Raw genomic sequence first — 21,927 nt, 5'->3', positions numbered from 1 at the left:
CTATTATGTTACTGTTCTCCTGTTATTACTGTTTCACTATTGTTCAATTTATCATGTTACTAGGGGCAAAGCCCGTTGTGTCCAAGAATACAACGGGAGCTAGAGCTTGGCAGTGGGAAGAGGAAGGGGAGGAGTTGTCCAGTCTGTAAGGGCATGGGGTTGAATGTTGAGGCCTACTGCACAGGGTTGTTGTGCAGATGAAACAGGAGACAGAAAAACCAGTTTCAGCTGCAGAATAACGCTGTGCAGTGACTTCAAACCTGCAGAGAGTTGCAAAGAAGAAAGACACATAGCTTGGCTGCTTCTAACACCCGGCCAGAGCAGTATTTTAAGTGAGAAGGGGCTTTTCTGTGGCCTCCCTGTCAGCCAACTGTTTGGCAGAAGGGGAAAGTCCCCCCCCCTCAAAAGGAAGGCCCTCAGGCTCCCCTGCGTTGCTCTTGGAAAGGCCTCCCTCCCCTCAGCCAGGGCCTGTCAGAGGTTCCTTCACAGCAGGCCTGAAAGGGGGGGGGGGACCTCCTGCCAGCTCTGTCAGGGTTCTGAGGCAATTTGCAGTTGGACATGGCAGATAGGACAGCCTTGGGGCGAAAAGGGCTGGCACAGCCTGTCCAAGCCTCTGTTCTCACCCCCCTTGGCAGCCCTACTGACCTCCTCTCCCTTTGGTGGTCAGGAGCAGACTGGCAGCCATTTCTCCAGATTGCCCCTGGCTGGATGGAATTTTGGTCTGTCCTGGTGAGGGGCCAATCGGAAGGGGCTTCGCGCCTTCCGATTGGCCTCTCCGCTTGTCAGTCCAGGGCCATGGGACCAATTGTTGTCCTTCCTCTTCACGGACTGAGCCCACCCCAACACCCCTTACTGTTTTATTAAGAGGGAAAAGATTTGTCCTCCCCCCCCCCAGTTCCATGTAAACCATCCTGAGCCTTAGGGAATGGCGGTATATCAATTTATTAAATAAATTTTATCTCACATCCAAAGTATCTGTGTGATAGCCCAGGATAACCTGATCTCATTAGACCAAGGTTGACCCTGATTACTATTTAATGGAAGATCACCAAGAGATCCAGGGTTGCTCTGCAGAGCCAGGCAATGGCAAATCACCTTACTTCATCTCTTGCCTCAAAAACCTTATGGGGAGGCCATAAGTCTGCTGGACAACAAAACAATTATAAAGTATTAGTTTAGAATCATGTGTCACTCTGTCCTTGAGGCTGCATGAAATAGGTGCTCTTCCTAATGCCTATTGAACTGAATAAACCATCTTTAGTTAGACAGCAATGAAAGCTTCGTGACCAGACTAAGACCTGTGCTGTTCTGACAAAACTAAAAGGAGTGCAACTCTTCCTGTAACGCCTATTTCAGTTCCTTCCTGGTTGCCAGGCATTGGTATAAATAGAGAAAAATCTCTTGTGGGATCTTGAGTCGAACAAACTGGCATTTACAAGCACATAAGCCTGAGGAGCAAAAGCAGAAAGGGCTTTTACACATTCCTGGAGAGTCATTGTATGAATGTGTTGCAGCAAAAACAGAAAAGGAAGTTGTGGCAATTTAAAGATTTACCAATCATTGTAGCATGAACTTTCATGGATCAGTGCATGAAGTGTGGTCTCGGCTGCCTATACACACACACACACACACACACATTCATAGAGGAGTAGAGTCTGTAAACAATGGGATCAGAAGATAGTTGGAAGAGGTACAGCCTAGGCCACTTCATTGTGTTTCATCAGACTGGAGGGAGGTGAGTAGCGGGGTACCTCGGGGCTCGGTCCTTTTTAACATATTTATTAATGATCTAGATGAGGGGGTGGAGGGACTACTCATCAAGTTTGCAGAAGACACCAAATTGGGAGGACTGGCAAATACTCCAGAAGATAGAGACAGAGTTCAACGAGATCTGAACACAATGGAAAAATGGGCAAATGAGAACAAGATGCAATTCAATAAAGATAAGTGTAAAGTTCTGCATCTGGGTCAGAAAAATGAAAAGCATGCCTACTGGATGGGGGATACGCTTCTAGGTAACACTGTGTGTGAACGAGACCTTGGGGTACTTGTGGATTGTAAACTAAACATGAGCAGGCAGTGTGATGCAGCGGTAAGAAAGGCAAATGCCATTTTGGGCTGTATCAACAGGGGCATCACATCGAAATCACAAGATGTCATAGTCCATTGTATACGGCACTGGTCAGATCACACCTGGAGTACTGTGTACAGTTCTGGAGGCCTCACTTCAAGAAGGACGTAGATAAAATTGAAAGGGTACAGAGGAGAGCAACGAGGATTATCTGGGGCCAAGGGACCAAGCCCTATGAAGATAGGTTGACGGACTTGGGAATGTTCAGCCTGGAGAAAAGGAGGTTGAGAGAGGACATGATAGCCCTCTTTAAGTATTTGAAAGGTTGTCATTTGGAGGAGGGCAGGATGCTGTTCCCATTGGCTGCCGAGGAAAGGACACGCAGTAATGGGTTTAAACTACAAGTACAACGATATAGGTTAGATATCAGGAAAAAAAATTCACAGTCAGAGTAGTTCAGCAGTGGAATAGACTGCCTAAGGAGGTGGTGAGCTCCCCCTCACTAGCAGTCTTCAAGCAAAGGTTGGAAGCACACTTTTCTTGGATGCTTTAGGATGCTTTGGGCTGATCCTGCGTTGAGCAGGGGGTTGGACTAGATGCCCTGTATGGCCCCTTCCAACTCTATGATTCTATGATTCTATGATTGTAAAGCTCAGTCTGTTTACCACTGCTGCAAAGCTTACCTTGTAAGTGTCTGAGCTTTATGTAAGAACATGACACAGAACTTTTGGCTTTTTTCACATCCCACAGCACTGTTTACAATTTTATCTCTATGCCTATGCATATATCTTTGCTAACGGGCACACTTCATGCATCTGTTGAAATGGATGTGCACAAAGGTTTAAGGCAGAAAGACTCCATTTTATGATTGGTCCTTAGAGCAATAATAGCATTGGCCTTAAGTTATATAAACATAATTGTGATATTGTTTGAGAACTATTTATTTTTTATAGAATTTATATCCCACTTACCCAACAACATGTCTAGTCTCAAGAGCTTCCGTTCCAACTACAGACCAGTTCCCTGAAACCCAATCTAAAACAAGGGACACCTTAAATCCTGGGTCAGACTTTGACTAATTCCACATGGAGGCATAAAATACACACTGCCTCTTGTTTGCAAATGCATGATAGTAAACCACACATTTGCACACTTCCTGATGGGAGACCCCTCCCATGTTATCCTGCTGTCTCATTTTGGCTTTTTGCCTCCCGACAAGGTAGCAGAGAAGCAGGAAACATGGACAATCTGAAGTGTTCTCCCAGCTCCTTGAGTTGTCAATCAACGAAAGCCACCAATCCCTTCACAGCAGTTGTTTTGGGAACTTCCTCCCCCCCCCCCCGTGTCCCAAAATTAATATTTAAAAAAAAAAAAATAATACACTTTCAAGTTGCTATAGGGGAAAAAAACTGGTCTGTCTTTATGTTTGGGTAGATTTCTGATAGGCTGGCCATGGTAACTGGATCTCGATGATTGTGTGTTAACGATAAAGATTTAAAACAAAGAGCATGGACACTGAGCTAACAGGGAGAGGGCTACTGCATCACATGCACTCCCTTCCACCGTTCATATCCCACCACCAGAAAACACAAACAGGAATATGTTTTAGCTTCCCGATCCCAATATTATTGTGCACACTGAAAAGTACATTTTATTTGTACTGAGGGCACGTCGGTTTGCGGTCCCATAGCTACACAGACCACAGCATTATTATTTTTTAAATTTTGATCAGGAAATGGAGAGGGGAGGGAGGGTCTGAGAGTGGGCAAAATGCTACTGAGACTGTTTCTCCCTCCAGAAAGGCTTGCCCCTGTTTGTGACCTGATTTGCAGTGCGACAAGAAGAGAGAAATCGGGATTTTGCAATTTCCCTCATCATGGAGAAAACTTGCACCACCCACTAGAGAGCTCCAGGTTGCTGCTGACATCATATGGAAGCAGCACTAAAACCCGCGAGCAATGAGAGGCTGACCGAGGGCAAATTCATTGTGTGGATTTGGTCTTTATGTTTATCAGTAGCACTTCCATCTTGTGAAAAAGTGCCTCCAGGCACCAGTTTATGCTTTGTGTGTGCGGATTATGTTTGGTTTCCAAAGATTTTCCTGCTGAGAGGAGGGCTGTTTGTAAAGCAGCTGAGGAACAGCATGTGCCTATGGTAACCAACTGGTCAGAGAGAGCAGAATGTCAAATACAGTCCTAGCGAATGTAACCCACCCAGTATTCATCTGCACTGCAGTTAGTTAGAGGTGTTATCTAAGACAATGGTATAAGTGTTTAAAATTGGTTACCCTTGGATGTAGGGTTGCCAGCTCTATGCTGGAAAATACCTTGGGAGTTTGGGGGTTGAGCCTGATGAGGGAGGGCTTTGGGGAGGAGAGGGACTTCAATGGGACATAATGTCATAGCATCTAACATCCAAAGCAGCCATTATTTCCAAGAGTGCTTGGATCTGTAGATCACTTGTAATTCCAGATCTCCAGCTGCAACCCGAAGGTTGGCAACCCTACTTTGATGGTGGAATGATGTGGGGTTCTATTCCTAGTTGCTTCAATTGTGGCTTGGCCTAGATAGTGGTTCTGCAGGTATACAATAAACCTATTCTTTTGTGTTCACTTGAATGAGCTGATATATATCAGCTGAACTCTAGTATATCTGAGCATGGACAGAGAACATTTTCTTCATCCTTACAAACTTAAGATTGAAGAGTCATCCTTTCTTCCAAGGCAGATGGCAAGCCTGAACTCTGGCAACTTTCCTTTTAGGAATTAAGCACTGAGCATACTTTCCATGACAACGCTCTGAGAACACAGACAAATCTGTTTTTTGAAAAATTTACAACTTATGGTAGGACTAGAAATAGAGCCTGCTGTGAGCTTCAGACAGCGGGCGCTAGCGGGGCGGTGGATTTCTGGGGCGCAGCGGGCAGGACTCGGGGTGCAGGCGGGCTGTGAGGTGGCGGGGAGTGGCCGGGCCGCAGCCTACCTGTCTCGGCAAGGGCAGGCAGGAGCTTGGAACTCGGGGAGGCAGGCTGCGGGTTCAGAGGGCAGGAGGCACCGTGCGAGCATCGCGGAGGGCCTCCGGTGCGGGCAGGCGAGGTTGGGCGGCGGGTGGGTGGGGTGGTTGTAACAGCAGCACGACGGGTCTGTGGTGGCTGGTCCTGGGCGGCTGGGGGCGAGGCGTGGAGTGTTTTGAAGGCGCGGCATGGGTGAGCGGGGACGTGGGCGCAACTTGGTGTGGCAGGTGGGGGCAGCGGGCGCTCCCGGCAGCGGGCGGCTTTGTGTAGGGGCAGCAAAGGGAGGCGCGGCGGCAGGCGGTGGCAGGGCGACGGCCGTGGCCAGTGGTGCAGCTGGAGCGAGAGGCAGGCGGCGACGTGGCTGGGTTCGGGTACGGGCAGTAACGGCGGCGGCGAGGTGGCAGCGAGCGCAGTCAATGGGGTGCGGATCAGGAGGCGCAAAGCGCCTCCCAATTGTCAGTCCGAGGGAAGGGGCCTATCGGCTCCCTTCCTCATCATGGACAGGGCCCGCCGCCGGAAGCCTTAACCGATTATTTTATCCACTCCGCAGGAGCGGTTAAAGATTCCCACACAATTGATAAACCTTATGCCAGTATTCTGCACCTGAATGCAACTAGTCCCCCCCTCCCTTCTGCCATGCTTTTCTTTAAAGTTCCTCCTCAAGCAAAGAAAGCATGCCAGGTAGCCAGTGGCAATCGGTATGTTTGTGCGCTCCTTAGCTCTGGGACAACCATCAGTATAGTTTTGTGTTTTGTGCTTCCGATATTACTCCAGCTGTACATTTCTGTTTATTGTAGCCTTTCCCCAGGTTGGAGTTCCAAAACAAATTCTGCTATAACACACACACACACACAAATTACTTTATTTTGTCTCCTTTAGCGGTGGTCCCCAACCACCGGGCCACGGCTCCCTGCCTCTGCAGGGCCGCACCAGGCCGCGCATCTCCTAACAGCCAAAGCAAGCCGGGGGGGGGGGGGGGAGCACGAGGCTGCTTGTTTATTTTTCTTTTCCTGAGCAAGCAAGGGAAGGAGAACGAGTGTGGGGAGGAGACAATCCGAAAGGCAAACCTTGGCACATAGAAGTGTGGGCTTGGAGCACAGTCACTTTAGAAGTGAGAGGGGAAATACATTTTGCTAGAGAATGGCAACTGGGAACCAGGTAGTCTTTGAACTGACGCCCTGACCAATCAGCGACAGACTGCTTTGCTATGTCAGTGTTGGAGGCGCGAAGGAGGAAGTTAATCCAGCAAAACGCTGACATCTACACTGGGGATTTCAGAGCGGTTTTCTCAAATGTAGGATACTGTAGGGGAAAGGTACTGTCACCTCAGATCAATCATAGATGTTGCAGAGGGAAAATTTAAATATCAAAATGGAAATCGAATAACGTGTAAATGACTTTTTAAAATTCAGGGTCACCAGGATAAAAAGCCCAGTGTAGATTCAGCTTTAGATTCCACCTGATTGTTTTGTTCTAAAGCAGGCCCTCCTATCCTTTCCCCATTTTGCAGGGAACATGGCCAGCCAGTCAAGTCTTCTGGAAAATTATCTTCACGCAAACTGTCCAGGGGAAAAGATTCAAATCCTCAATGACTATTAGCTGTACAAACAAAATCTGTAGTTCCCAGGTAGGTGTTTAATACTGGCTGGGTCAACATGCCATCTTATCCTATAGATTCAGCAGGCAGGTCTGGTCGAGCTGTGCTGACAGCTGGCAGCGGAGATTTACACAGGGTATTACTAAGTACCCTAGGTAAATAGAGAAACACAAGTTAATCTTGGAGTCATAATCCTCTTCCTCCCTTTGCGGGAGCCAGACATGTCAGTCACATAACAGGGACCCAGCTGCGAGTGCAGGCAGCTTCCGTGTCTGGATCAACAGAGGATGTAGAGGGCCTGATCATGGGTGAAGTACAGAAGGTGAGGAGATTCTTCTGACCCTACAGCAAATAGCTTGGGATAGCAAAGAACCTCGTTTACAGTGTGGCTACTTAGCTACTGGTGCTTGGTGCCAGCCTGCTCTCCAGAAGTAATTCCTCTGGTTTCAGAGAGAAGACCCATCAGCATTAAAGGGTAATCTGTATTTATTTATTGTATGGTGTGTATAGTGCAGCCAGGAGATCTGAGGATTGTCTGACAGCCAGGCAAGAATCATTTGGAGGTGGTTTGCCATTTCCTGACCCCTAGTGTCATGACCCCTAGTGTTCCTTAGAGGAACTACCACCCAAATACTAGCCAGTGTTGGCCCCACTTAGCTTCCAAGATTTGAAGGGATCAGGCTTGCTGGAGCCATCCAGGTCCCCACAGAGTAAACTGTAATAGACAATCATAAGCAACAGAAGGAATCCCTTGGAGCTACTGGAGCAGGCTGGTAGAATTGCTCCTATGCGAGAAGAATAGGGAAAGATACTAAGATCAGAACAACATAGTCACAAAAGAAAAGCTAAAATTGTATATGTTTTGCTAGAACACAGGGTCAATTCTGAAGTCTTGAGGAACCAAATGACAAGTCAGAAGAAGGTTCTAAAGGTCAAGCTTGGCCCCACTTGTATGGCCCCCATCCCTGCAGCAAACACTGAACCACCCCTTTGTGCTTCCACAGAAGATTTTTTTCCTGCCACTTATTTCTTTTGGCCTCATGAATAAGGAACCCCATCCACTTTTCATATCTCAGGGGCTTCTGTCAGTCATCCAAAAGCTGAAAGGTTCTGAAGAGCAAGACTTGCGGATTCTTCTGCTTGGCCTGGACAATGCTGGCAAGACCACTTTGCTGAAGTGTCTGGCAACAGAAGAGGTGGACACCATTACCCCTACACAGGCAAGCACCACAGCAGAGAACATAAGGGCTGAGGGTTGGGATGGGACATTCAGCAGTTGGGCAGCTAATTACATAGAGACTTAAAGAAACTGATTTGCAAGCAGGATCCTAACCAACACCCTTGCTGCAGCTGTCACTACTACTTTGCCTTCAAAAATGTAGAGCCAAGACAGTCTTCTAAGGATACACCAGCAGTAATACCTTAGCCATTATATGCCCAGCCCATCAGTCTCCTCTTCTATAATGCAGTGGCTTTTAGTTTTAGTTGTGAAAGATGTATAGCTTAGCCATTAGGACAGGGAGTGGGAAAGGCTGAGTTTAATTTTTAAATTAATCTTTAAAGGAACTTTAGAGCCCAATTACATATTGTATGCCAGCTCCCTATGTTGTGTTTGCTGAGGACTGACCTTGAGGTTTGAGGTAGGATCAAGATTCGCAGTCTCTAATTGGATTATGGCTAGCTGGCTTCCTCGCAGAAACCAGTGGATTCAAACAGTCTAGCTGCAGTCTGCTTGGTCGACTTGCAGCAGGATCCTCCAGGGATCCAATTGGTTTAAACTTTTGTGTGTCCAATTAACCACAGCTGTGGGTGATCTATTGTTCTGTTACTGCATATATTGGGGGGGGGGGGGGTTGTTGTGGGATTTCTCAATGAAGCCTTGGCACTACTTGTATCATGTGTCTTCACCAATAAAAGCTGCAATGATTCCAGTGTCTGTTCCTGAAATTAACACCCTGGATTTAATATCCTGTTCCTGGATTTAACACCATACGTATTGTAATGAAGAAGTGGGGTGTGGGGTGTTTGTGTGCAAGCAGCTCACTATTCTCTGGCACCTTCTCTTTGTTCCCTCCTGAATCTGATAGCAGCCAGCAAAAAAATATTATGCACAATTGCTTGTCATGCATAATTTGTCCGAGTGTTCAAATGCCCAGATTACATGTGAACAGTTGTTTAATTATCCATTTAGATCCTAGAAAATTATTTCTGAGGATGACTGGGAACAAAGAAGCTGCAGGATTACAAACTGGGAGATGGGGCCCTAAATTATCTCAGAATTAGCGCTGGCCTCCAAACTACAGAGATTAGTTCATTTTGAAGAAATGCCAGCTTCAAAGGGTGGACTCTATGGTACCACATCCCTGCTGAATTTCCTGGCCAAATTCTGTCTCTCCTGATACTACCATCAAATTTCCAGGAATTTTCCAAGCTGCAGTTGGCACAGACTGTGCTAAGCTAAAGGCTTCATGAATACTTCTTCTCTTCTCAATGCTTCCAACCAAATTTTGAGACACCATTATAGGACAGTGAAGCATCAGTTACTTAATTGTATTATTTTATTCTTGCTTGTATTCTACTTGGATCCTCTTTCAGGTGAAAGATAATGTCCTGGTGTCATCTTAAGCAGTGGTCCCCAACCCGCAGGCCGTGGCCCGGTGCCGGGCCGCGAAGGCCTTGGCGCCGGACAGCGGCTCCTTCTTCCCTCCCCCCAGAAGCGAGAAGCTCGCCAGGCCGCAAGCAAATTGGCCGCCAAAGCGGCCGATTAGCTCGCAGCCCGGCAATCTTCTCACTTCGGGAGGGGAGGGAAGAGAAGCTTGCCAAGCCGCAAGCTAATCAGCCGCTTTAGCGGCCGATTTTCTTGCGGCCCAGAGGGGCCGGGAGGGGAAGCCGCCGGCATGGCGGCGGCGCAAACGCACGTGCGCAGACTGCCGCGCACGCGCGTTTGCGCCACTGCCGGGCGCAAACACGCATGCACGGCAGTCTGCGCATGCACGTTTGCGCTGGGGCTGCCGCCCGTGCGCGGGCCCCCGGGCCACCCTCTCCACCCTCTATTCGGCAGCGGTCCACGGCAAGCAGAAGCTTGCCGACCGCTGATCTTAAGTGAGTCCATATAAGAAGGTTTAACTTCCAACAGTAATAGCTGTTTATGAATAGGAATTGATAAAAAGGACCTAGGACCAATAAGAGTTATGGTAGGCAGTTAGGTGACTCTCTTTTTTTTCTGATTTCAGATCTATGTTATTGACAGCGCTGACCAGAAACGCTTTGAGGAGACTGGGCAGGTAGGATAGGCAGGCTGCTTCATCCAGTCTTATAACTCCATCCAACAGCAGGATCTAGTGCAGATTCCACACACACACACACACACACACACACACCAATTAGACTGTAGAAAACTGTACAACCAGGGTTGTATACTGAAAATACGGATTTGTAAAAATGTTACCGAGAGTTATACAATCTAATAGTGGAACTAAATTTTCAAAGTTTATGGTTGTTGCTTTAATCCACTTCATTTACTCTGCTCTTGTTGAGAAACTATGAGGTTTTGTAGATCTTGCCCTGAGTATGAATGCCCAAGCAGCATTCATGGCAAGGAATTCCTTTCATCAACTTCACTTGGTGCAGCAGCTGTTTACCCTCTTCAAAGTGTTATTTGAATTTGTAAGGAGAGATTACCCTCTGTTGTGGGGATGATAATGGAGCAGATATTAAAGGGAGCGATCTGCAAACATCTGGAGGACAATTTGGTGATCCAAGGAAGTCAGCATGGATTTGTCTCCAACAGGTCCTGTCAGACCAACCTGGTTTCCTTTTTTGACCAAGTAACAGGTTTGCTGGATCGTGGAAATTCAGTTGATGTCATTTACTTAGATTTTAGTAAAGCTTTTCCCCATGATGTTCTGATGGATAAGTTGAAGGACTGAAATCTGGATTTTCAGATACTTAGGTGGATAGGGAATTGGTTAGAGCAGGGGTCCCCAACCCCCGGTTTGCGGCCCGGTACCGGGCTGCAAAGGCCATCGTACCGGGCCGCCAGCAGCCGCGCCTGCCTCCCCCCCCCTGCGAGAGGGGGGGAAGAGGCCGGCACGGCAGCCGGCGCAGCAGCTGGTGCGGCAGCAACGCTAACGCGCACGCGCGAAACTGCCATGCGTGCACGCTTGCGCCCCCTGGTGGCCAAAACGCGCATGCGCGGCAGTTCCGTGCGTGCGCGTTTTTGAGCAACTGCGGCAGCCGGGCCGCTGGCTCTCCCCCACCCCCGGAGGCGGTCCCCGACCAGATGAAGGTTGGGAACCGCTGGGTTAGAGAACCGCACTCAAAGAGTTGTTGTCAATAGTGTTACATCAGACTGGAGGGAAGTGAGTAGCGGGGTACCTCAGGGCTCGGTGCTCGGCCCAGTACTTTTTAACATATTTATTAATGATCTAGATGAGGGGATGGAAGGACTACTCATCAAGTTTGCAGATAACACCAAATTGGGAGGACTGGCAAATACTCCAGAAGGTAGAGACAGAGTTCAACGAGATCTGAACACAATGGAAAATTATTTAAGTTGCTTTAGTTTCTGGTAGCCATCTTACTAGAAGTTCTTCTCCCTTCATCAGTTTTTATGTTCCGGTACAGCTAAGGCATTTAAAGGGTTTGTTTTATGAGCTTCGTTGAAACCTAGCAATAATAGAGGTTCTTTGTTAATGCTGGAACTCTAGCGAAGCCTTTAATATGATGCCTAAATTTCTTCCAGCCTCCTCTCCCCCCCCCCCACTTTCCACCCAACAGCTCCCACAAAGTGGGGGCTGAGAAATGCTTGGCTGCAAGTGGCCCTATCCATCACACTTTTTCCTTCCATCCTGTCAGTCTATGAGGCAACCAAGCCAGCATTTTAAATTGACACCAGAAGCCGATTATAAGCCAGTGCAGATGCTGAAGTATAGATGTTATATTAGTAGACTAGAGGTGACCCAGGGCAATTCCGCACAAAGGGCAATGTCGCTAAGTCTGAGCGCTATTGAAAAGTGCTGCAGGCAAAAGCGGTAACGCACACAGCCCTTTCTATCGAAAAAAAGGCTCTCCCACTAGCTCTGTTCTCCTAACACAGAAGTTTCCAGTCTCGCTGAAATCGCAACAGAGGAGGCGATATTTTTCCGTGCTTCCTCTCGCCCCTGGCCATCAATCAACCAGAACAGCCAATTAACTGTTGTGTTCGTGTTTACCTTTAAGAACTCTTTTTTAAAAACTCAAAAACACCGGTAGCAACGCATATTCGTTACTTCTATGTATCAGAGAGACCTTTTCCGCTGGCGTAGGAGCTGGCGCTTAATCGTTTGCACACTCTTAAAGAAAAAAAAATCCTCCCCCCCCCCCCCAATATTCCTGGCTGAAATTATGGGCAGTGTCGAAGGGGGGTGGGGGGGTGGGCTGTATTGTGCTTGGAAACTTTACAGACACTTGCTTGTGGAGTGTTCAGCCAATGAAGCAACGCTTATTCGTTGCTTTTGCTGGTTTAAGGGGGGGGGAAATGGCGATCGCGACACTGGAAGCGCAAGTGTGAGAGATTAGGGAGGGACATTCTTTCTACCGCTACATTGTAAACGCACATGTCTTTTCCGGATGTTCAAGAGTCTAGCGTTTTTTTTAGGGGGAATCCACTTTTGTGGGTTCCCCGAAAAGCGCTACAACAAAGCGATTTTTGTGGGAGTGTTGCAGGAGTGTTGCCGATTGTGTATGACATCATGAATAACAAGAAACACATAGTGTTACACAATGGCAACACTTTTGCTACACTTTGGCTGTGCGGAATGGACCCCAGTCAGCCATCTAGCAGCCTCCTTCTGGACCACCTGAAGCTTCCAAAATATCTTCAAAGGCAGCTCTGCATAGAGCGTGGTTCATTAATAACATGACAGTGTATGAGCTTTTGTGAAACACTGCTCACTTCTTCAGATATCAGATATTTACTCGCACAAGCTTATACACTACCCCATATACTGTTAGGTAGAGATAGTCTCAATTGCTTGAGATAATGCTTGTGAGTTTTAAAACCAGAATGATTCTTATAGCTGGAATATTTTTATCTTTTATAATATTTTAGTTATCAATGATTCTTTTATCTTGTTAATGCCAGATGTTTTTATGTATCTACTGTTAATTTTTAAGATGCTATTGGACTTTTGTTCTTTTGTACTGCTACAAACACGGCTACCTATCTTGAACTAATAACATGAACATTTTTGTCATTTGCTGCCTGCCTATTTTGCTACTGTTGATTTTCTTACCATCCTGTGTGTATTTTGATTGTTTGACTGTTTTAATTTATGTTGCTTTTATCTAATGTCACTGGCATGTATCTTATCTTAGACTGCAGGAAGTTTTCTATTTTAAGGAACTATCTTAGAACTTTCGTGGCCCTGTCACTGAAGGAAGAACTACTTAAGCTAGAGTTCTAACTTTGCTTAGTGGAGTGGTAGGATACATGCCATTGTATCTAGGACTGGGAACCACTTTGAGGAACATTTTGTGTGTTTACCAGGAACTGTCAGAATTAGTGGAAGAAGACAATCTCACTGGTGTCCCTTTGCTGGTATTTGCTAACAAGCAGGATCTGGCAGCAGCATCTCTTGCAGCAGACATTGCTGAAGGACTGAACCTGCACACCTATAGAGACCGGCCATGGCAAATCCAAGCCTGTTCAGCCATATCTGGTGAAGGAGTCCAGGTACAGAAATTTCTGTGTACATATGCGTAGCAGAAGATGACAATGGAGTCTAAAATAGTTTTAGAGCTGGCAATGGTAAATGGAAACAGTCAGTGCTGTAATTAGGGCCCAGTAATAGCTGTTGCTCATTTTTATCTTCCTAGGATGGGATGAACTGGATGTGTAGCCAGATCTCAAGTCAGAAGAAATGATAGTCCTGAGTACAGGGAAGGTCTTGTGGTGGTACTGAATCCATAGACCATGGGCTCAATCACAGAGGTGCAAAAGATTCACTGCAGATGTATCATCCAGATCTGAGCCAAGACTCGAGGATAAGAAAAGAACTCACCTTTACAACATCTAAATAGTCAATGGAGCATCTCAGTTTCAACAACATTCACCAGTTAAATTCCAAAAAACAGTTCCCCATGTTTTTTGATATGGCTAACCTCACCAGCAAACAACCGTCTTGTACTTCAAGATTAATGCATCTAAGAGACTGAATATACTACAAGAGCGCAAAGGCCTATTTTCGGCACTTGAGTACTGGACAATCTGTGGGGTGACTCAAGGACAACAGATCTCCTCCACACTGGAAAGAAAGACTTTCTCTCTGTTTACACTGAGAGAGTAAATTTTTAAACCTGTTATTACAAATGTTGTAAGCCACCCTGATCCCTTAGGGAAAGGTAGCACATAAATTGGATAAATAAATAAATTAGGAACTGTGATTGTGACCAAATTCATACATAAAGCAATAAACATCCCAGTGTAAACAGGAAGCGTAACAGAAATATTGTCATGGGACATACATTGAATGTTGACTTTGCAAGCATCTTCATAGTATCAGCTAATCTACCAGCCTCCTGGACACAATTTGGGTTGGGTGTTTGTTCCTTTGCTGAAGCCAGTAGTCACAGTATCGGACCAGGAATAGGAAAACCTAGAGTCAAATCAACACTCTGCTATGGTATACAGTAGGTGACCTTGGGCCATTCACTACCTTTCTACCTAACTTATCTCAAACAGTTCTTGTCAAAATAAAGTGGGAAAGAAGACCATGTGTAAGGGGTCCAATCCTAGGGGCTTCCAAAAAGGGTACCCCTAGCTGCTCCATCTTTAACTGCTCCTGCGGTTAAATAAAAGGGTAAGGCCACCTGGGGAGGAGTTAGGGTGGGCCCTGTCCAGGATAAAAACTCAGAGGGCCCAATCAGGAGCCGCAAAGCGGCTCCTGATTGGCCCCTCCAAGTGTCCATCGAGGGCCTGCTCCTTTCCCGCCCCGCGTCCCCGCTTCCCAAGCCTTGGGACCTCCGAGTGTCCATCCAGGGCCAAGCAGCCAATGGGGAGGCGCGCGAAGTGCCTTCCTATTGGCCCCTCACCAGGACAGACCAAAATTCCATTCACCCAGCCCAGTCTGGCTGCCAGTCTGCTCCTGACCACCGCAGGGAGAGGAGGTCAGTAGGGTTGCCAAGGGGGATGAGAACACAGGCTGCGCCAGCCCTTTTTGCCCCAAGGCTGTCCTAACTGTCATGTCCAACTGTAAATTGCCTCAGATTCCTGACAGAGCTGGCAGGAGGCTGCAGAGTGCTCCCCTCCCCCCCTTCAGGCCTGCTGTGAAGGAACCTCTGACAGGCCCTGACTGAGGGAAGGAGGCCTTTCCAAGAGCAACGCAGGGGAGACTGAGGGCCTTCCTTTTGAGGGTGGGGAGACTTTCCCCTTCTGCCAAACAGTTGCCTGACAGGGAGGCCACAGAAAAGCCCCTTCTCACTTAAAATACTGCTCTGCCCAGAGGTTAGACACAGCCAAGCCATATGTCTTTCTTCTTTGCAACTCTCTGCAGATTTGAGGCCACTGCACAGCTTTATTCTGCAAAGGAAACTGGCTCTTTTGTCTCCTGTTTCATCTGCATAACAACCCTGCGCAGTAGGCCTCAAGTCTTTCAATTCAACAACAACCTGTGTGGGAAGCCTTATATGTTTCTTCTCTACCACAACCCTGTCCAAAGTAGCCCTTTCTGCCTGTGGAGCTGATCTTTATACTCTGCAGGTGAGCTGTAATTCCAGGAGCTCTCCAGGCCACACCTGTAGGTTGGCTATCCCTGGGTTGGAAATATTCCTGGAAGTTTGGAGGTGGGACTTCAAAATCATACAATGCCTCAGAGTCCAGCCATTTTTGCCTGCAGTTGGTAGGGAGTGGTGCAGGAGTGTCCCTCCTGGCCTATGGGTTGTGGCCAGCCCTTACCAGCAACTGTTTGTATTCTGGGGCGCAGACAGGCAGACCAGCATCAGTCCTGTGAGTCTGGAAAGTGCAGGAAGATCTAAATAAATATTTACAGCCTGAAACTGTAAATAGAGAACAAGTAAATGTCTGGAGACACATAGTAACTGAAATGATTTATTGGCCTGGCAAATAACCTTGGCCTCTCAAATAAAAAAAAACAGTATAAAAAACCTTACTAAGGTCAAGACTGCTGTGCACAGAGAGTCTTCCTCTTAGGGTTGCCAGCTTCCCTGTGAGGCTCGCTACCCCACCTCCCTCATGGGGAGTCTGCTATGGGGAGAGAAAGGGAAGACGATTAGAAAATGCTTTGAGACACCTGAGGCCTGCTGGGTCACTGCGGCCTATTCCCAGTTCTCTCAGATCTCTCACAACCCCACATACCTCACAGGTTGACTATTGTGGGGAGACGAATGGAAAAGGTGTTTGTAAACCGCTTTGAGACTCCTTTGGGTAGTAAGCAATAGGGTACAAAAATCCGTTCTTCTAAGAAGCAACCATGAAAGAAGTATGTGGGCACATAATATTTTACCAACAGTGAAAACATGGGAGACAGAAGGAACAGGGTGAACACCTGTGTACTGTGACTATCCCATGTGTATTAGGGCAGAGGGGCATTTCGGTGAATGTGGCCTAATTCACACAAGAAGGGAAATGACACAGAAGTGGGAGGAATTGGTTGCCATGTAATCTTCCCCTAAGAAGTGTCTCCAGTCTGATTTTCCCTTCACATATCTGAAGACATGGCTCTGGAAAGCTCATCTGTAGCCACTATGCCAAAATTCCCAGTCCTCTCCCACACTCAACGAACATTCCACACCACAGGTTCTTGACACCCATATCTCCACACCCATACCCTCATTTGCCACCATGCCAACACAACCTCCCACACAACACACACATTCAACCCCATGCCCTTACAGACTGGACAACTCCTCCCCTTCCTCTTCCCACTGCCAAACTCTAGCGCCTGTTGTATTCTTGGAGACAACGGGCTTTGCCCCTAGTAGGATATAATGGAGATTCGGATTCTCTATTCTGAACTTTATTTCCCATAGACTTCTTTGGGAGCCCCTAGGATGGGACCCCCTGAGCTCCCATGAAAGTTTCAAGAAGATTGGCCCAAGGGGTACAATCCTACGGGCTCCCAAAGAAGATGCCTAAATTCAGCATTGACTTCAATGATGGGGAAAAAACAATTTCAGCAGGTTAATTGCCAATTTCCTGGTTAATTTCCCTTTCCTCCGCTGAGGCCACTGCCTTCAACCACCACAACTTCAACTGCTCTACTCAGGCCACATCCTGAGAGAGCCCTGACAGAGCTGCTATGGGAGAACAGCCCTAGCAGGAAAAAGACAAATCCCCCCCCCCCAGATGTTCACATGGCACAGTGACCATTGGTGGGGAATCAAACAACCTACCTGCCACAGGCCACCGCCTTCAACCACAACTTCAACTGCTCTACTCAGGCCACATCCTGAGAGAGCCCTGACAGAGCTGCTCTGGGAGAACAGCCCTGGAAGGAAAAAGACAAATCACAGTGCGCACAACAACAAACTCCTCCTGGGCACTCTCTGTGAACAAATGGGTTTAAGATGAGTTCTAAGGCTCACTTGGGACTGAGAGAAGTTTTCAAAATGGGTGGCATCTCTGAGGGACCAAGATTTGATCTCTGGCCCTCTGTTTTTTTGTCTCCTGATTGCAGAATTTTTATGGGGGGATGGGGAATTTAGATTAGGCAGGGCACTGGTCCTGACTCTGAATTTTAACATTGGGTGAGCGTTTTTCAACCCCTTAGCTACCTAAGTGTTGCTAGCTAGGAGGAAGGCTGCAGCAGATTTGCGCAGCAGGCTCCCACCTGATCTGCTAAAAAGAACCCCTAAATCAAGTCCTGTCTCTACCAGGAAAGCTGGCCTTCAATGGAGAAAAGGCACAGCCCCTACTGGTTTCAAGTTTTAAACTATTAAGCTTCTATTAAGCCTAGTTCCCACTTCCCTTTTATCTTATAAATGCAGTCCTAATCTGGCTACTTAATAAACTATTTATTCTAAAAAAGTATGAGCACTTTATAATTTTTCCTAAAACTATGAATTTTACTGCCTATTTCAAGGGTCAGTCCTAATTGGGCACCCCAAGAAAAACCCAGCAATCCCTCCAGGAAACAATTTCTAGAAAACCAACCAGCTGCCAGCCTCCCAGGGCACTACCCAAAGGTGGCAACTGAGAAAAACTGGCCCTGCAAGGCTCTAACAGCAAAACCAAACAAGCAACAACTATAGTAACAACACCAAAGTCTACCTAATACCCCCCCCCCAAAAAAAAACCCCAGCTACAACAAGCAACCACCCAGGGCATGAATCCCAAAGGTGGCAACTGAGAAAAACTGGCCCTGCAAGGCCCTAACAGCAAAACCAAACAAACAACTACAGTAACACCCCCAAACTCTACCACAGCAGCCACACAGACCCACAGCCAGCCAGCAGCAGCAGTGAGTTGCAGCAGGCAGATCCTGACTTTAAGTAGCCTCATGGGCAGGTTACAACAAAGCAGGGTTTAAAAAAAGAAACAGCTTCTGTGAATGGCCAAAATGCCTGAGCTGAAAAGCTACAGGCATTGTGATTGGCCACTCATGCTCCCCTCCCCCCTCCGACATTTTCGGCGGGAAAACAAAGAAAAAAAAGAGCAGAGGCAGCCAGGAGGCTGGGGCAGCCAATGGCTGCCTCTGATTCAGCCTAATCAAATCGATTTGGCCGCCGAATCACCAAATCTAGGCGATTTGGCCATTTAAACTTTAAAGGGGCCCTTATTCAGACAGTTTCTGCTACGGAAATGTCTGAATCAAGGGTGATTCAGGCGAGTCGGCCATTTCCAAAGCCCAATCGCCCATCCCTAAGCTCCTTAGAGGAAGGCCAAAATGAAAAGGAAAAATAAATAAGTCTGCTTTACATAACATTTGTACTGGCCTGAGAATCTATGGCCCTCTAAGACTGAAATTTAAAACACCCAGCCTTTGCAATTTCCATTCACACTCCCTTTTTCATTTACTGACTGTAAATTACTGTAACCAATGATACTAAAAAGTCTATAAGGCTAAACAACTATATGATTTCTTCTGCTATTCTAACATTGCCAGAAAAACAAATATAAAACAAATTGAAAAGCAAAAGAAAAGACTCTATAGTGTGCTTAATCCCTTCCATTATGTGATTGACAGCTGTAAGAATAACTGAACATTAGATAAGGAAATACATTTATTCTTGTATGCCTGGAAGCTTGCTGGATGACCTCTGTCCAGTCACACACTCTCAGCCTAACTCCACAGGGATATCTTCAACCGCTCCTGTGGTTAAATAAAGCCCTAAGGGCTATTGGGGAGGAGTTAGGGCGGGCTCTGTCCGTGATAAAAAACTCAGAGGGGTGAATCAGGAGCCGCGAAGTGGCTCCTGATTCGCCCCTCCAAGTGTCACTCAAGGGCCAAGCAGCCAATGGGGAGGTGCGCGAAGCTCCTTCCCATTGGCCCCTCACCAGGCCAGACCAAAATTCCGTTCACCCAGCCCAGTCTGGCTGCCAGTCTGCTCCTGACCACTGCAGTTGGTAGGGAGTGGTGCAGGGGTGTCCCTCCTGGCCTATAGGTTATGGCAAGCCCTTACCAGCAACTGTTTGTATTCTGGGGCATAGACAGGCAGACCAGCATCAGTCCTGTGAGTCTGGAAAGTGCAGGAAGATCTAAATAAATATTTACAGCCTGAAACTGTAAATAGAGAACAAGTAAATGTCCGGAGACACATAACCTTGGCCTGGCAAATAAAAAAAAAGAATAAAAAACCTTACTAAGGTCAAGACTGCTGTGCACAGAGAGTCTTCCTCTTAGGGTTGCCAGCTTCCCTGTGAGGCTCGCTACCCCACCTCCCTCATGGGGAGTCTGCTACGGGTAGAGAAAGGGAAGACAATTGGAAAATGCTTTGAGACACCTGAGGCCTGCTGGGTCACTGCGGCCCATTCCCAGTTCTCTCAGATCTCTCACAACCCCACATACCTCACAGGTTGACTATTGTGGGGAGACGACTGGAAAAGGTGTTTGTAAACCGCTTTGAGACTCCTTTGGGTAGTAAGCAATAGGGTACAAAAATCCGTTCTTCTAAGGAGCAACCATGAAAGAAGCATGTAGGCACATAACATTTTATCAATACTGAAAAAATGGGGGAAAAGGAACAGGGTGAACACCTGTGTACTGTGACTATCCCATGTGTATTAGGGCAGAGGGGCATTTCGGTGAATGTGGCCTAATTCACACAAGAAGGGAAATGACACAGAAGTGGGAGGAATTGGTTGCCATGTAATCTTCCCCTAAGAAGAGTCTCCAGTCTGATTTTCCCTTCACATAACTGAGGACATGGCTCTTGAAAGCTCATCTGTAACCACTATGCCACAAATCCCAAAGGCCAGTCCTCTCCCACACTCAACGAACATTCCACACCACAGGTTCTTGACACCCATATCTCCATACCCATGCCCTCATTTGCCACCATGCCACCACAACCTCCCACACAACACACACATTCAACCCCATTCCCTTACAGACTGGACAACTCCTCCCCTTCCTCTTCCCACTGCCAAGCTCTAGCGCCCGTTGTATTCTTGGATACAATGGGCTTTGCCCCTAGTTGTAAGGATAAAATGGAGGAAAGAACAGTATGAGCCGCTTTGGTTTCTCATTTGGGAAGAAGATGGGATATAAATGGAGCAAATAAATAAGACAGCTAATTACATGATTGCTGAGTTCTGTAAATCTCCAGGAGACTAGGAACCCATGACATGTTGTCTCTTTAGTCCTCCCCTCTGGAAAGCACTGCCTTCAAATGAGTTACTGGCAAAGGATCTTCTACTAGGGCTGGTCCTGAAACACAGCAGAGGAAGATTTTTTTTTCTCACTACGGTGGGCTATAGACTCAAGATTGGTATCTTCCCTCCCTTTGGGGAGGGCGGTATATAAATGTGATAGATGGATAGATGGGGAGAGAGAGGGAGAGAGAGAGAGAGATTTTTGGGCTGCTACTAGTGGATCAAAAGTTTGGATTGATAGGCTATTCTGTGGGTATTGTCAATAGCAGGACGATGGTATCAAATGAGGGCCATCGCTTGTGAGGAGAATAATCCACTTAAGAGCTGGAGGTGAGTTGAGAGAATTCAAGGTCATTCAAAGGAGAGAAACATAAGATCCTGTATAGGGAAAAGATGCCAACATTTGCCTCTGTGTTGGATGAAAATAACATTATTTGAATTAAAAGTTGCATGGGGGGGATCAGAAAGCAACAATAGCATAACACCTATTCAGGTCAATTAAAAAAGTAGGAAAGTAGCAAATAAATTAGTTCCCCAGAGCTCGTCTACAGGCTAAACATTCATTATAAAACAGGAAGAGGAGGGTATATTTCAGGTCATGGAAAAAAAACCCAACGACATGTGCTGTTAGAATAGAGATTGTGTTGTGCAGACTTAAGTATGACTCTCTGATAGATAAGAAACATATTTCAGTTTATACCAAACATTGCTGGGACACACTCAAATAATAGCTGTTCTCTGTTTGAAAATATAAACAATCAACAATCATTCAGATCTCTGTCTAGTGCTGAGTGAACCATACAGGTCCCCAGTAAGAATGATGGCATAAATAAAATTGTGGTACTCTTTAAGGTTGAGGCTATTACCCATGTTTATTAGCTATATAGCAGCAGAAAAATACATTAACAGAACAGACACAACAGGCCGATGCAGATTATCAAACCAGGTCCAAATAGAGAGTTGTTGTTGTTAGTTGCAAAGTCGTGTCCGACCCATCGCGATCCCATAGACAATCCTCCAGGCCTTCCTGTCCTCTACCATTCCCCGAAGTGTACAGATTCCAAATACAGAACCTCTAAACATTGGGGGTGTTATGGATCATACAGTGTAAAATTTACAAGACCACAACAAAGACAGCTAAGCAGCAAGAGGATTGATTTAGGATACATGTTTGCAAGCATGGAGAGAAAGCTAATAGGTGCATTCTCTGAAGTCTGCATCAGTGCAGCTCATTTTTAAGACCTTGATACGTCATCATGAGGTATCCTGACGCTCACTCCCTCACTGTCCCTTTGACCAATCAGGTCGACGACGAAGGGCGTACAATCTGACCTATCACGGATGGCTATATATCTTATTACAATTTTCTCGCTCTTTGTTTCAAAGAATACATTCCTTTATATGGAGGGATGCTACATTCAGGAGCTATCTACT

At 46.7% G+C, this 21,927-nt stretch overlaps 1 protein-coding gene across 3 annotated transcripts in view; it reads left to right on the top strand.

Annotated features, from left to right (window-relative positions):
* Window positions 1-14,120, top strand: part of LOC143832194 (uncharacterized) — a 39,274-nt gene extending 25,154 nt beyond the window's left edge. For all 3 annotated transcript variants that reach the window (XM_077326196.1, XM_077326197.1, XM_077326195.1), the window contains 5 exons: window positions 6,594-6,710; window positions 7,757-7,900; window positions 9,914-9,964; window positions 13,210-13,395; window positions 13,539-14,120. In XM_077326196.1, coding sequence (XP_077182311.1) covers window positions 6,594-6,710; window positions 7,757-7,900; window positions 9,914-9,964; window positions 13,210-13,395; window positions 13,539-13,586 — 546 coding nt within the window. In that variant the 3' untranslated portion in view covers window positions 13,587-14,120. The remainder of the gene's footprint in view (window positions 1-6,593; window positions 6,711-7,756; window positions 7,901-9,913; window positions 9,965-13,209; window positions 13,396-13,538) is intronic.
* Window positions 14,121-21,927: the final 7,807 nt, after the last annotated feature.

Source organism: Paroedura picta, chromosome 3 (genome assembly GCF_049243985.1).
Source record: "Paroedura picta isolate Pp20150507F chromosome 3, Ppicta_v3.0, whole genome shotgun sequence".
NCBI lineage: Eukaryota > Metazoa > Chordata > Lepidosauria > Squamata > Gekkonidae > Paroedura > Paroedura picta.
This window is presented reverse-complemented; position numbering and strand designations above follow the sequence as displayed.